The sequence below is a fragment of the Labeo rohita genome, chromosome 10 (genome assembly GCF_022985175.1).
Source record: "Labeo rohita strain BAU-BD-2019 chromosome 10, IGBB_LRoh.1.0, whole genome shotgun sequence".
NCBI classification, from domain to species: domain Eukaryota; kingdom Metazoa; phylum Chordata; class Actinopteri; order Cypriniformes; family Cyprinidae; genus Labeo; species Labeo rohita.
Window position 1 is genome coordinate 2,222,596 of NC_066878.1, and position 16,366 is coordinate 2,238,961.

A 16,366-nucleotide genomic window follows, 5' to 3' on the forward strand; every position below is an offset into this window, starting at 1 on the left:
GTCCAACAAGTGCAAAAAAAAAAGTACAAAAGCACACAGCTTTCTTTTGTTCAGTTTTATTGCTTCTGAGAACAGTCAATTAACTAACAGCTTACAGATGCATAAAATTACCTTGTTGATTAAATTATAAAGATATTAAAGCATTTTACAGCAATAAATGAAAACAAACCCCTGATTGCCCATTTCACATTGGCTGTGAATAGTACCAGTATTTTTCATATTTAAAATATTTTTCGCTAATGTTAAGCAAAAGGCTGTTCATTTAACATCTACGTAAGTGTTATAGCATTTCAGAAAGACAATTAAGTCTCTGAGGAATCTCACATTATTGTCTGCCTTCAAAGCACAAGGGAGGTTGATGGTCACTGTATCATCTGTAGAAAGCTCAGAGCCGTGAACACAAGCGGCAAAAGTTTGAAGTAGCTAGTCATGGAGGAAGAGGAGGAACTGCCAACGACAGCACTGGCAGTTGCATTTTTAGCGTTCTGCGCGGTGTTGTTTTGGGAGGTGGATGATGAGCTGGTGTTCATATTCCCATTCGTGCCTGTGGAGGTGCCGGTGCCGGTGCCGGTGCCGGTGGAACTAGCTGATTGGTTGCTGTTCGTATTCTGGTTAGTGCCATTCCCATTATTTTTAGTAGTGTTGGTGGTGGTAAATGAAGTAGTAGTGTTTACACTGCGGGTAGTTTGCATTTGGACCTGCATACAGTTGAGCATCACAACAAGCAGAACCACACAGATGTCCACTCTTAGGGCCATTTCTCTGATCTGAGAAAAACATAACAGAAAAATCATATCAGTATGGAAGCATAAGCACTTCTTTTTTTTTACTAGCTCCATAATGTTTTTTTTTAGATAAAAGATTCATTTATGTTCACAGAGGTTGAGCATTATTCAAAATGTATTGCGTTTGCATTAGTTCAAAGAAATAACATTCCCCAGGTACTCACCAGCGGTGCTCCACGTAAATAATGCTGATGCTTTATCTCTGCGAGCGGTGATGTGCAGTGTCTCTAGACCGACGGGGATGCTTTTAATAATGACACCAGTGGAAGAAGTCACATGATTCTTTAAAAAAGGACGGTCAGTGGTGGAAAGATCATGCTGACAAGATTTCCTTTTGTTTAACAAATTGTTTGTTTGTTTTTAGTGAGGTATCATGGTGAAATTGGAAGACTGGCTTTAGTTGCTGTGTTTACAACAAAAAGATTTCCATATATAGTCAAGTCTTTAAAGTTTATATTCTTGCATAGCTGGGTAACCTGACGTAAGAGTTTGTCACTGTCATTGGTAATAACAGGGTTTCTAAATATTTTGTGTTTGAATAGTCAGCCATGATAATAAAAGAATGATGTGTAGAAGAAGTGAGAAAAATAAACCCTGCTTTCCCAGCTGGAAAACTGTGTTAGCATCAGCTTAACTACGTGATAGATGGTATCAAGCTTCTCAGCACTGGTTTAGGTAGCTGTGATGGATTACCAGCTGTTTGGGACCTGAAGGAACTGGTAGACCATCTTGATCAAGTGTCTCTGCTGATTGTCAGTAGTTTTTGGAACGTAACAAAAATTTACATGGTTAACAGGGCTCTACTCTTGCTTTTCTTTTTAGGAGCACCTAAAAAAGAGCACTTAAATTTAGGAGCACAGTCAAAATTTTACAAGTGCTTTCTTATCCATAATCAATCTGATAAAAAATTTGCCTTCCCATTGCAAGGTGATATTTGACTCCTTAAAGTAAATTAAAGAACTTCATTAAGAACAAGTAGAATAAGAAGTTACAAATCAAATGAAATCAGTATTAACAAAATTAATTTGCACTACAGAGGTGGCACAGAAGAACACAAAAGTGTCTTGTAGGTGTATTTTCAGATTTTAATGAGGCTCAGAAGTGGCATGAGTGCAATCAAATTCATAAATTCATGTTGAGATTAATGTTGTAAATATAACATTTTAAATATAGAAATATTAAATGATTTAAATAACTGAAACGATACTTTAAAAATTAAGCTTAAACTGCCAGTAGGTGGCGGCAAGTCACTGATTTAATTACTAAATCATTCATTTGATTCATTCGAACGGCTGATTCATTCAGGAATAAAGCAAGTTGTCTTTATGAATGTGAAATTGAATCATTGACTCACTAGATTTGTTTAAAAATGCACTTTAAGTTATAAACGAAACATGGCTGTGTTTGAATGGAGATGCGAAGTGGCTCAGTTGTGACTTGTTTCAAACTATTTTTGACAACGAAATGGAGTTGACAATGTAATCACTTAATATTAACTTGTTTATTTGTTAAATTGTATACACGAAATAATTTTTATTAAGTGTCATGAGTGAGTTTTTTCTTACTCAGAAAAACAGTATATGTGTAGCATATTTTTAAACATGCAGCAAACATTTTGAAAGAATTTGGAAAATTACTTAAAAAAAAAAAAAAAAAAAAAAAAAAAATCTTTTTTTAAACTGTTTAACTGATTGAAGCATTAAATATTTTTTTACAAAAAAAAATCCTTGGATGGAGAAATCTGGCTGGTAAATTTACCTGCTGGGAAATGCAATAGTTGTACTCTTATGCTGGCATAAAGCATATTATATTTACTGAATGAGAGAAAATCATTATATTTTATTATACTGATTTTATAATTTTATTGAACAGTGCAGAGCTTTTGATTAAAAAGGAATGCTTTTTGTTTATGTTTTTAATATTGCAGTAGCATTAACAGATTCATGCATTTAATTTAATCATTTTTTAAAACAAAATGGATTGTCAGAAGTTAATCTAATTAACATATGAAATGCCTCCACACCTGTATGTCAAAAAATAATCCTGCTTGTTGGTCTTTTACATCACTTAGCTATATTGTGAGACTGTTCTGTTTTAGAAGCTCAGAAGTTCATTTAATCTTTTCATGATGTTACACACAAATATTATTTGAAAATGCACAACGTGTTATCCATTTGTTAACATGAATTTACAGTTTGATCCAGTTTAGAAGAAATACTGTGTGACTTGGCTGACCCTCAGAGCCCTTGCATCATAGCCATCAGGAGGAGTGTACAGCAGACTGATGTGTAGAGTGAACCCACACTGCATCTTGAGCTTGTGTTTCGGCTGAGATTCTGATTGGGTCTCTTCACACTCCGCGTGCGGAGAGTGGTGGTCCTGCGGGTGGTGGAGATGGTGGTGACGAAGTCGCCAGTTGTGACTGGGCCTTCTGTAGTTGAATGAGTATTAGAATGAGAAACCTGTAAAGTTGAAGTAAAGATACGGCCATTTCTGAAAGACTCCTGTTCCTTGGTGCTTCCTGTTTGGTCATCCCTGGTGTTTGGGAGTGACGTCCCTGACCAGAAGTGTGTGGTGACCGATTGTATATATGGATGGCTTGGCTCCTCAGTGCCGAAGACGTATGGAGACAGCGTGTAGGTGCCAAAGTGCCAGCTCCCTGTCTTGGACAGGTGAGCCTCTCCGCAGGTGTGCCAGGTGTGGCAGGGGCAGCCCAACACTCGGGCGGAAGTGTGTTTGGTCCACACCAATAGGTGGCTGATATTGGCAGTTTCTTCACAAGCCCAGGGATTGTCCCCTAAAGTGATGAGCTTCAGACTTTGCAGATGCTCAAACGCCTCTTCACTGACCGAGGTGAAGCGGTTTGCGTGCAAGTAGAACCGAGCCAGCCTGTGTAGCCGGATCAGGGACCCTGGTAGAACCTGGACCAGACTGTTATGGGATAGATCCACCACCTCCAGGTTTTGAGGCATGTTGGTAGGCACCGTCCAGAACTTGTTATGACTAAGGTTAAGAGCCTTCAGGTTGGGGAGCGTGTTGTTGATGAAGACCACACGCTCCAGCTTATTGACGGACAGATCCAGAACTCTGAGGTTCCACTGGTATGCTGTGTCATCCTTGTTGAGTACACGCAGACGGTTTCCTGAGACGTTGATTTGCCACAGCGCCCGTGGTAGCGAGGCTGGAAAATGAAGCAGGCGGTTGTAGGAGATGTCCAGGATGCGCAGATGTGTGAAGGAGCTTAGGTGGTGGTCCAGGTCAGATAGCCGATTGTGGGTCAGGTTGAGGGATTGAATGTTTCGCTGCAGGCCCACCGGCAGATGCCTAAATCCCCTCCAGGAACAGTCAACTGTCCGATGGGTCTCGCTACAGGAGCAAACACTGGGACATTCTGCATGTACGTCAGTGCAAGTAAACCACAGCAAAAGCAGGCAGGACACCGCTGCACACACGGGCATCTTCATTGTGTTCCTGTAGGAAAAATACAAACGATTTTTTTTCGCTGAATAATTGTTTGTTACATGCTCAAGAATGCAACCAATGTTATTTGTTTTTGTAGTATTGTACTAATGTCCATTGTACTAATGTAAGTGAGTCTAATTATATTGTCTGATTACAAAAAGTTTGTTTAAAGATTACAGTCTGATTACATGAATTGTGTGATGGCAATGGCTATATTGTCGTTTGTGTCTGATTATAGTAAGTCATGGAAATGTAATTATAATGCACATGAAAATGAGTCCGATAATAGGGCGTTGTATAACAAGTAAATGACAATCAGTCTGAACTTTAGTGAATCTGATTATATTGAGTGACTCGGCGACAGTGACGACAGTAACTCAGATTAATGTGAGTCATAATAAGTTTATTGATTAATGCTATTTGTGTCTGACTATACTTACCCCCATGTCGTTCCGAATCCATAAAAGCAAAAAAAACAAAAAAAAAAACAACTTTTTGTACGCAAAGAAAATAGAAATAATGACTTTATTCAACAATTCGTCTCATCTTTTTGAGACGTGAAAATTTGAATGAAATTTGAATGAAAACTGTATCTGTGTGGTGAATGAAAACTGTATCTGTGTGGTGTGGCTATTATGGATATAAACAGTCTCGTTGTAATGAAGATAAAATTTAGTGTCTGATTTTTGTGAGCCTGATTACAGTGTGTCTGATGAGTCCAAGTTTGATTATATTGAGTGACTGATTGGGTCTGATTAATGATTGAGTGGTGACAACGAGTCTGACTATATTGAGTAATGCAGTTTGTGTTTGATTACAATGTGTTAATGCAGTCTGATTACACTGATTGACTGAGTCCTATTACAGAAAGTCTGATAAATAAGTGATGGCAATTTATTTTGAGAAATGTAATTTGTGTCTGATTATAATGGGGATAAAAGTGTCTGACCTCGGTGAGTCTGATTACAGTGTATCTGATGCTATGTAATTATGTTGAGTCCAAATTTGATATTGAGTGTCTGATGAGGTCTGATTAATGTGAGTGATGACAACAAGTCTGATTAAGTTAAGTGATGTGATTTGTCTGATTACAGTGTGTTAACACAGTCCGATTATACAGATTGACTAGGGCTGGGCGATATGGCCTAAAAAAACGTCCGATTTAAATAGATTTTTTTCTTATCATACCAGATACAGTTTGTAAATGTTTGTAAGACAAAGCCTCCTTCCTTCCTTCCCCCGCAATCCGATTTCGCCGCATCTGAAAGATGCCGTGTTCTGAAAGAAAATGACCTATTCTATGCAACCCCAAAGTGAATAAATACGAGATAAAAGGAAAATATATTTCAATGCTTTCTCTTGCAGTTATATATCATTGGGTATACAAATTGCTGGCATCAGGGAAACGCTATTAAGCAGGGCATTGAAACTGCTCTTAAATGCATGATTGCTTTTTTTACTATCACTTTCGAAATTCACAATTGCACATGTTCTGTGTATACCTGTACTACAGCGGCAGTATTTACTACACATTTTAAAAGATTGGATGCTTGTCAGTGGTGCTTAGGATCTGCAAATCATTCGCCATCGTCTTCAGTCATCTCTTTTTACTCTGTTCACGTGGTATGTGAAATTGTATGTACTGTAATGTAACAGGCTACCGCTAGCAAGCAGCTAACCATGCCACTTTAGTAGCTCAAGTTATTTTATCAGAACGTGCCTTTCTGAATACAGGCCCCCCCATATTAGTGTAATATGGCAAACGCGTGGGCGGAGGGCTGAGCCCATTCAGAACTACGGGAGCCCAGAGGGAAGCGTTGGCAACAGGGACCGAAATTAAGTTTTTGACACACCGGCCAAGTTGGCCGGTGGATTAAAAAAATCAACCGGCCAATCTTATTTTTTACCTGCCAAAATTCTGAACGATTTAACACAGATATATCCAAAGCACGTTATTCTGTATATTATGTGTGCTCCGGACAGAGAGGAGTGACAATTAAAATAGGGCTGGACGATATGGCAAAAATTCATATCACGATATATTTCTTAATTTCGGTCGATACGATATAATTCCGATATCGATACGGACAATATTAAAAAGCCTCAGGAAAAACACACACAATGGATGTCTGTACCTACAAATGTCTGCAAACTGAATTTGCAAAGTCTATAATACCTCCAGGCTCCTCCTATTAAAATTATATAATTTTTTAAAAAAATAAAAACAGTACAAAAAAAATAAGGTTCATATTTTATTTGTATTTAGCCTTTACAAACAGGAAATGTGAAATAAACTATCAAATAAATAAAATTCTCAGACTCAGCTTATTAACAATAATATATTTCCATTTAAACTAGAACAGGCTGAATATTCATATAAATTGAAACAACAAACAAACTGCTTCAGCCAGGATAAAGAAACAAAAATAATACAATAAAATAAATAAAGAGTGAGCAACAACAAAAACACATTGCTCTGGCCGGAACATTGTTGAGTGTTGATTAGGGATGCTCATTTTAACCGGTTAACCGTTAACCGACAGAAGAATTTTGACCGATTAATACAATCAGTTAAACGGTTTAAAAGGTCTTTTTTTTCAGTAATTCAGTAATCAAAATATTGTAAAACGTTTTCTGGATGGTTAAAATAAAATGAAATTGCATTTTTGAGAGAAAAAAGATAAATCGCGTAGGCCTATAACGTTAAGTCGCATTTTATTATTAAGAAAGACCTGGTGTCGACGCGAAATATTTACAATACACTATAAACATAGGCTAGGCTATTTTAGTTCCCCTCACTCCACAAAAAAATCCTTTCAATTTAACAGTATTTAGACAAGAACAAGAATGAAAAATATAAGAAGCTCGGCGACAAGACAAAACCAAACCATTGAGGCTAAAGCGAAACTGAAACTAATATTGTGTCTCATACGACACAAACCCAAATGTCTCCGTATTCAAGATGTATTTGAATGCTAAAATATTATTTGTTATGTAAACCTGGTTTTGTACTTCTCGCATTAAAATATCCAAACAAAAAAAATGTTTGGCATAATATCACGGCAGTACGTTGATAACGATTAAGCAGTGTTTTTTTTTTTTTTTTTTTTTTTTTCCATATGTTTGGCTGATTGTGTGTGCGCGTGCGGCGCCGGCGCAATCACTTGATTTTTTCCTTCTAACAGGGGAAACGACTCTTTACAGATCATCAAAACTGTAAACGGTTTGCTGTTTGTAAAATAAAGAAAAATAGGATGCCGCTTTCAGCCGTCTTCCTTTCGCGCAGCACAAAAATGAACGAAAACTCTGCTACTAGCTACTTGTTGCACTTTTTTTTGTTTGTTTTATTAAGTACAAATATTTATCTTATAGGCATATTCTTTCATTATATATATAGCCTAGCTTTATGATGTTTTTCTCCATTCGCAGAAGCTGCAGGTGATGCGACGTGTCCATGTGAATCCTCATGTTCTGTTGTTTGCTGCTTTTTGCGCATGTAAAATTAATCCCGGAAAACAAATGTTAGTATTTTAACGGGTCACAGACACTTATCCTTTTCTAAAATAATTATATTCTAATTTAAAATAATCTTGTCGGTTAACGGTTAATAATCGGTTAACAAGCGTCGGCTGTCGGTTAGGAAAAATAACCGAAATGAACATCCCTAGTGTTGATGACACTCTATGACAGGCTCTAGAGGTTTCTGGCAAGAAATATTATTCTGGTAAGAAATATAATTTCTGGTCGGGGTACTCATTTTGTAGCTAAAACTTTCCGCGACGGAACTTAACCAACTACTGCTGAGCGCTGGCAGCGTGTCTGTGATGTACGTCATCACGCAATTCTGTTCTGCTCTTTCTGACTGCTGAGCACTTAACGTCATTCACTGACAAATGCTAATGTATAAAATTATATATATATACAAATGTATATCGAAATATCGGAAATGGGTTTAAAAATCGTATCACCGTTATTGAAAAAAAATCTATCGCGATATATATTGATATCGAATTATTGTCCAGCCCTAAATTAAAACATCAATAAGAATTCTGGTGGTGGCTTTTCTTCCAGTTCGCCAAGCTTTCTTTTTGAAGGCTGGCTGGCTCCAGTTAAAAACCGCCACATCTCGCCACTAGCACGAAGCTACCGCTACGTCGAGTGTGGGATAGACGGAAATGACGTGAGTGCGGCGCTCGCGTTTCACTTACGCTTCGGTACGTCGCATGCAGACGGGGGCAGGGGAGCATCACGGAGATCCGCGAGACTGATACTGATTAACATTACTGGTGAAAAGATTTACTCGCCATGTGGCGGATGGCGCTTTAAATTTAACTCGCCAGACAGAGAATTTGCTCGCATTTGGCGAGTGGCGAGTGTTAATTTCGGACCCTGGCTGGCAAATGTTAAAGAGAAAACCGATTTTTATTCAGACAAGTTGACATAAACTACACATTCGAGTTAATCGATAAAATCGAGTTTAATTGTGGATAGAAGGTCTGATAAATAAGTAATGGCAATGAGTTTATTTTGAGAAATGCAATTTGTGTCTGATTATAATAGGGACAAAAGTGTCTGACCTCAGTGAGTCTGATTACAGTCTGTCTGATGCTACGTAATTATGGTGAGTCCAAATTTTAATATATTGAGTGACTGATTAGGTCTGATTAATCTGAGTGATGACAACGAGTCTGACCATATTGAGTAATGCGATTAGTGTCTGATAACATTGTTAACGCAATCTGATTATACTGATTGACTGAGTCTTATTACAGAAAGTCTGAAAAATAAGTGATGGGTTTATTTTAAGAAATGCAATTTGTGTCTGATTATAATAGCGATAAAAGTCTCTGACTTTAGTGAGTCTGATGCTACGTAATTATGATGAGTCCAAATTTAATTATATTGAGTGACTGATTATGTTTAATTAATGCGTATGATGACAACGAGTCTGACTACATTGAGTAATGCGATTAGTGTCTGATAACATTGTTAACGCAGTCTGATTATACTGATTAATTGAGTCTTATTATAGAAAGTCTGATAAATAAGTGATGGCAATGAGTTTATTTTAAGAAATGCAATTTGCATCTATAATGGCGATAAAAGTGTCTGAACTCAGTGAGTCTGATTACAGTGTGTTAATGCAGTCTGATTATACTAACTGACTGAGTCTTTTTACAGAAAGTCTGATAAATAAGTGGTGGCAGTGAGTTTATTTTGAGAAATGCAATTTGTGTCTGATTTTAATGGCGATAAAAGTGTCTGATCTCAGTAAGTCTGATGAAAGCATGTCTGATGCTGCGTAATTATGGCAAGTCCAAATTTGATTATATTGAGTGACTGATTAGGTCTTAATGACAACCAGTCTGACCATATTGAGTAATTCAATTTGTGTCTGATTATACTTTTCGACTGAGTCTTATTACAGAAAGTCTGATAAATAAGAGATGACAGTGAGTTTATTTTGAGAAATGCAATTTGTGTCTGATTATAACGGCAATAAAATTGGGTGTGTTTGGTGCCACATAATGATGATGAGTCTGAACTTTAGTGAATCTGAATATAGATTAAATGACAATGTTTAGTCTGATTATGGTTAGTGATGATGCTAAATCTAATTATAGTGAGTGATGACTGTGAGTCTTACATAATATTTGGTATTGATGACAAAAAGTCAATGTAAAATTTAAATGTGTATTTATGTTTTGCCTCTTTTGTTTGCAGTTGTAAGGCTAGTCAAAGCATTGGCATGAATTCTGAGATCAGTTTTACACATGCAAACGTACAGCAGAGATGTGAAGGTCTTCATGCAGTGGCTCTGCAGATCTGCCTGCACCTAGTTCTGCTCGACTCTCAAAGCACGTGCTTAGAGAAAAATCAGCATTTATATATAATGTGCTTTAATGCTCGTTCATATAATGCCACATAATCTGAAAACGTATCCTTGAGTCGAGTCCTTTCTTAGGTAAACCTTGCTGCATTGTGAATTACTTACCTTCTCCTTGTCATCACTCTGTCCTCTTTCTGTCTTTCAGTTTCTCTCCATCCCTCACCTCTTTCTTTCTGCTTGATCTCCAGATTAGCACAACTCTGATCTCTTATTTTTATGCTATTCTCGCTTTATGCTGCAGTAAAATCCAAATCCCGTCTTTCTCTGTGCGGGTCCCTTTCTGGGATCACTATGATAACGTAGAAGAGAGAGAGGCAGGGTGGGGAGATGTAGTAGAGTCTATGCCCTGGTACAAAAAAGAGAGGGAGAGAGGAAGTGCTGACATCTCTGTTTCCTCTTTAGGATTCCCTCATTCAGCATCCATTTCCTCTGCTTTCTTTTCTATTCACACTCCCTCCCTCTCCTTCCTGTTTTCATTCTTTCTTCAAGTCATTAAGCAACACTTAACCTGTAATTCAGGTCTTAAGATGTTTTTGTCTGAGATTTATATTCCTGGCATGGAGTCTGTTAAAAATATTAATTCCAACTCGGATAAATTCTACTGAATTAACACAGTTTCTGATTTTGGAAAATTTTTCTGGTGATTCAACAAAGTTCTAATTTAATCAAATATTGTAAGTGCCATACCGTCATCTCCGTTAAACACATTTTACCATGTTTTAATAAATTCCTCACAGATTTTCTCTCACAATCAGCACACAAAACTCAGTGTTTTAATTTAAAACTCTCATTATGAAGTAGTTCTTAATTCTTAGTGTAGTATAATTCCTAGCACGCTCTTGATATCCGAGTTCCTCACCATCGTGTTCTTGCACAGGCAGGTGTGTGTGCGTGTGTGTTTTGAACAAAAGAGCGCTGGTACAGAACCTTTTCAGTGCCACTCTCCATCTCTCTCTATCCTCTCCCTCTTTCTTCCTCAATTGCTTCATTCTTTCAGAGCCTGCTAATGCTGCCCAGTAATGACACATCCTCTGCCTACTAATGTAGCTTTGCTCTGTGTGTGTGTGTGTGTGTGTGTGTGTGTGTGTGTGTGTGTGTGTGTGTATGATGCTTGTATATTTGTGTTTGTGTGTGTCAAGCAGAAATGGCATAGTCAGACAGTTCAGCTAAATCCATCTGCACTCAGCTCTTATTTTAAATGTGCTGTCTAGTTTCTTCCCTTCATTGATCTGTTCATCAAACACACAAAAACAAATCCCTACTCCATTTTGAATGAATCTGTGGCGTGTATTAGTGGATCACAATGTTTTTGTTGTTTTTGTGTGTTGGCCAGCCAGATTTGGATGTGAAAGGAAAGTCAGCTGGAGGTCTTTGGTAACAGAAGATGGCCATTGCCACATGACATATAATTTTTTTACATGTACTTCCCAAACCAGTAAGACATCAGTGGTTCAACCATAATGTTATGAAGCTACAAGTATACTTTCTGTGTGCAAAGAAAACAAAAATAACGAGTTAATTCAACAATATATTCCTGTTAAAGACAGACATGAACAAGAAGAATTTATTTGTTATTTCTGTTTTCTTTGCGCACAACAAGTATACTCATAGCTTTGTAAAATTGCATTTAAACCACAGATGTCAGGTGGACTATTTTAATGATGAAAAAATACTTAAATTGTGTTCTGAAGATGAACGGTCTTACAGGTTTGGAACGACATGAGGGTGAGTAATTAACTATCCCTTTAACATTTTCTTGAAACAGATTAAAATTACTCAATACAGGTAAAAGTGTTTTTTTTTTTTTATTAAAACAAAATAAAGGCACTGCAGTGACCTTTAAAAGTACATTCACACAATCTCAACATATATAATGTAATATTAGGTCTTATTTGTTCTTGTAAGTCATGTAAAGTTAAGTGTTTGCATATGCAAGACACAAAGATGTTACCTAGAAGTTTGTGACTCACGGAGCACTCGGTAGGATTTGTTAATTCAGAATTTGTTTAGTTAAAAAAGCTGTCATGTTGAGGGTTGGCATTAGACAGTGTCCTAAGTTTGCTGACATCCTTGTGTTTATACAAGGTCTATGTGTTGCTGACTGAGGACGATATTCTCATGAACATCACTCTTTTCCTCCTTCTTCTTTTGGCTGCCCTTTTTCCTCATCTGTATTGCAGTGTATGAACTGCAGACCTGCAAGACCGAATAAGTTCCCGGCAGCTGAGGAGAACCTGCTACCCACATGTTGTTTCTCCACTGCCAGGCTTGCCATCTTCTATGTACTTCCCGAAGCAAGATTACTAGTATCAGCAACATGAGGCACCCAAAAGTGAAGAGTAATCCGTAAATATCTCTGCGGGTTTTCATGTAATCTGTTGTGGCGATAGCTGATTTGTGTGTTGGTAAATAAATAAATGTCTTGGATTTTCGTGAAACAGTTTGTGTTTTTGATATGTGCAATCTAGTTGTTGTCATACTTGGTTTGCGGCCGCTCTTGCTTTCCGTTGGTTTGTCTATCTTAATTAGCAGATTATTATTGGTAGAATTTTCCTTTGGCATTGGATCTGCTGTAGGTCCTTGATTTGATTGGTCTAAACTAGGCTCTGCTGTTTCAGTGGGTTGGATGTTGGATGGTTTCGTTGAAATCCAGGATGGAATTTCCTGTGTTGTTGATGTCAAAAATCCATGTTGCATGACTGATGTGGTTGGAATATGTTTTTCTGAAGGTTTTGGATTTGGAGTGAACATCATTATGTTGGAGACTGGAGTAGTTTGAGATGATTGCACTCTATTTTTGGGAGCTTGAGTTGATGTGTCCTTTACCAATGGGAAACTTGTATGGGACATCATTTTGCTAAAAATTGTGTATTTGTTTGTTGTACGCTGTGACTGTGTTTTTGCATTACTCTGATAGGTTATGAATGATGTGGAATCCTGCAGGGTAATGGTTGTCGGCACAGAAGTGTCCTTTGGTCCTTTTGAGTCAACTAAATGATTTTCCACCAGGATTGGAAGAGGTGATGTGGAAGCTGTTTTGCTGCTTGCTAATGTATCAGTTAGTATGTGAGTGCTGCTTGTCATAAATGGTTGCATAAAACTGTCTCTAGAAGATTTTGCTGTATTAGTTGTGTTTTTTTCAGTATGTTTATTTGTAGGCTCTTCTGTCGGTTTGCGTTTATGGTGTTTTGGATCTGATGTGGACTCGCTGAGATCTGAACTGGGGCTCGCTGAGTCCTGGACAGTAAATGTTGTGGAATCAAGGATGGGTTCCTCTGTAACTTCACTGGGTTCTCCAATTTTCTGTATTGTGGTCTGGAAGTGTTGAGTTGGTTCTTCAGGAAGTTCTAAATCTCCTGATTGAGTTGTTTCCTGTGAGTCTGATAATGAGTCAGTGGGAAAGGACACCATAATTGTAGAGTTATTTATACCATTAATAACAGGGAAGTTGTCAATTTGTTCATGAATGGTAATTGAAGAAGATTCCTCTGCTGCTTTAGAGGAGACTTTGATAGTGAATGTTGTGGAATCAGGAAAGTGTTGCTCTGTAACTTGACTAGGTTCTGCAATTTTCTGTTTTGTGGTCTGCAAGTGTTGAGTTGGTTGTTCAGGAAGTTCTAAATCTCCTGATTGAGTTGTTTCCTGTGAGTTTGATAATGAGTCAGTGGGAAAGGACACCATAATTGTAGAGTTATTTGTACCATTAATAACAGTGAAGTTGTCAATTTGTTCATGTATGGTAATTGAAGAAGGTTCTTCTGCTGCTTTGGAGATTTTGATCGTAAATGTTGTAGAATCAAGGATGTGTTGATCTGTAACTTCACTGGGTTCTGCAATTTTCAGTTTTGTGGTTTGGAGTCGTTGAGTTGATTCTTCAGCTAGTTGAGAATTTTCTGATTGAGTTGTTTCCTGTGAGTCTGGTAATGGTGAGTGAGTGGGGAAGGACTCCATAGTTGTAGAGTTATTAGTACCATTAACACCAGTGAAATGGTCAATTTGTTCATGTATGGCAATTGTAGAAGGTTCTTTTGCTGTGATGGTGGGAATTTTAAATGTTGTGGAGTCAGGGTTTTTTTCCTCTATAGCTTGATCAGGTTCTGTAATTTTCTGTTTTGTGGTCTGGAAGCGTTTAACAAGTTGTGGATCTCCTGAGTTAGTTATTTCCTGTGAGTCTGGTAATAAATCAGTGGGAAAGGACGGCATGGCTGTAGAGTTATTTGTACCATTAATAGAATCGGGGATGTGTTGATCTGTAACTTCACTGGGTTCTGTAATTTTCTGTTTTGTGGTCAGGAGTAGTTGAGTTGATTCTTCAGCTTGTTGTGAATCTTCTGTTTGAGTTGTTTCCTGTGAGTCTGGAAATGATGAATGAGTGGGGAAGGACGCCATAGCTGTAGAGTTATTTGTATCATTAATACCAGTGAAGTGGTCCATTTGTTCATGTATGGCAATTGTAGAAGTTTCTTCTGCAATGGTGGGAATTTTAAATGTTGTGGAGTCAGGGTTTTGTTCCTCTATAGCTTGATCAGGTTCTGTAAGTTCTCCTGCGTGAGTTATTTCCTGTGAGTCTGGTAATAAATCAGTGGGAAAGGACGGCATGGCTGTAGAGTTATTTGTACTATTAATATTAGTGAAGTGGTCGAATTGTTCATCTATGGTAATTGAAGAATGTTCTTCTGCTGCTTTGGAGGAGATATTGATGGTGAATATTGTAGAATCAGGGATGTGGTGCTCTGTAGCTTCACTGGATTCTGTAATATTCTGTATTGCGGTCTGGAGTCGTTGAGTTGATTCTTCAGCTAGTTGTGAGTCTCCTAAGTGAGTTGTTTCCTGTGAGCCTGGTAATGATGATTGAGTGGGAAAGGATGCCATGGCTGTAGAGTTATTTGTATCATTAATACCAGTGAAGTGGTTGAATTGTTCATCTATGGTAATTGAAGAAGGTTCTTCTGCTGCTTTGGAGGAGACGTTGATAGTGAATGTTGTGAAATCAGGAAAGTGTTGCTCTGTAGCTTCACTGGATTCTGTAATTTTCTGTATTGCGGTCTGGAGTCGTTGAGTTAATTTTTCAGCTTGTTGTGAATCTTCTGTTAAAGTTGTTTCCTGTGAGTCTGGAAATGATGAATGAGTGGGGAAGGACGCCATAGCTGTAGAGTTATTTGTATCATTAATACCAGTGAAGTGGTCCATTTGTTCATGTATGGCAATCGTAGAAGTTTCTTCTGCTGCGATGGTGGGAATTTTAAATGTTGTGGAGTCAGGGTTTTGTTCCTCTATAGCTTGATCAGGTTCTGTAATTTTCTCTTTTGTGGTCTGGAAGCGTTCAACAAGTTCTCCTGCGTGAGTTATTTCCTGTGAGTCTGGTAATAAATCAGTGGGAAAGGACGGCATGGCTGTAGAGTTATTTGTACCATTAATACTAGTGAAGTGGTCGAATTGTTCATCTATGGTAATTGGTGAAGGTTCTTCTGCTGCTTTGGAGGAGATATTGATGGTGAATATTGTAGAATCAGGGATGTGTTGCTCTGTAACTTCACTAGGTTTTGTAATTTTCTGCATAGTGGTCTGGAGTCGTTGAGTTGATTCTTCAGCTTGTTGTGAGTCTCCTAAGTGAGTTGTTTCCTGTGAGCCTGGTAATGATGATTGAGTGGGAAAGGATGCCATGGCTGTAGAGTTATTTGTATCATTAATACCTGTGAAGTGGTCCATTTGTTCATGTATGGCAATTGAAGAAGGTTCTTCTGCTGCAGCAGAGGGAATTTTAAATGTTGTGGAATAAAGGATGTGTTGCTCTGTAACTTCACTGGGTTCAGCAATTTTCTGTATTGTGGTCTGGAAGTGTTGAGTTGGTTCTTCAGCTAGTTGTAAATATCTTGATTGAGTTGTTTCCTGAGAGTCCGGTAATAAATCAGTGGGAAAGGACGCCATGGCTGTAGAGTTATTTGTACCATTAATATTAGTGAAGTGGTTGAATTGTTCATCTATGGTAATTGAAGAAGGTTCTTCTGCTGCTTTGGAGGAGACGTTGATAGTGAATGTTGTAAAATCTGGAAAGTGTTGCTCTGTAGCTTCACTGGATTCTGTAATTTTCTGTTTTGTGGTCTGGAGTCGTTGAGTTGATTTTTCAGCTTGTTGTGAATCTTCTGTTTGAGTTGTTTCCTGTGAGTCTGGAAATGATGAATGAGTGGGGAAGGACGCCATAGCTGTAGAGTTATTTGTATCATTAATA

At 37.9% G+C, this 16,366-nt stretch overlaps 3 protein-coding genes across 5 annotated transcripts in view; 1 reads left to right on the forward strand and 2 right to left on the reverse strand.

Moving 5' to 3' along the window:
* Positions 1-16,366, forward strand: part of nf1b (neurofibromin 1b) — a 71,020-nt gene that overhangs the window by 28,236 nt on the left and 26,418 nt on the right.
* LOC127172114 (oligodendrocyte-myelin glycoprotein) lies at positions 29-11,608 on the reverse strand. Of its 2 annotated transcripts, XR_007828590.1 has the most exons (3): positions 10,243-11,608; positions 950-4,256; positions 30-767 (listed from the first exon to the last, which is right to left on the reverse strand). XR_007828590.1 is itself a non-coding variant. In XM_051121249.1 (2 exons), the coding sequence occupies exons 1-2, from the start codon at positions 10,254-10,256 to the stop codon at positions 3,023-3,025; spliced, it is 1,248 nt and encodes a 415-aa protein (XP_050977206.1). In that variant the 5' UTR covers positions 10,257-11,608; the 3' UTR covers positions 29-3,022. The 2 variants fall into 2 exon arrangements, 1 of the variants encoding a protein (XP_050977206.1); XM_051121249.1 differs by having other exon boundaries at positions 29-4,256.
* LOC127172109 (mucin-5AC) overlaps positions 11,764-16,366 on the reverse strand; it is an 8,895-nt gene continuing 4,292 nt past the window's right edge. For both annotated transcript variants that reach the window (XM_051121243.1, XM_051121242.1), the window contains exon 3: positions 11,764-15,830. In XM_051121243.1, coding sequence (XP_050977200.1) covers positions 12,214-15,830 — 3,617 coding nt within the window. In that variant the 3' untranslated portion in view covers positions 11,764-12,213. The remainder of the gene's footprint in view (positions 15,831-16,366) is intronic.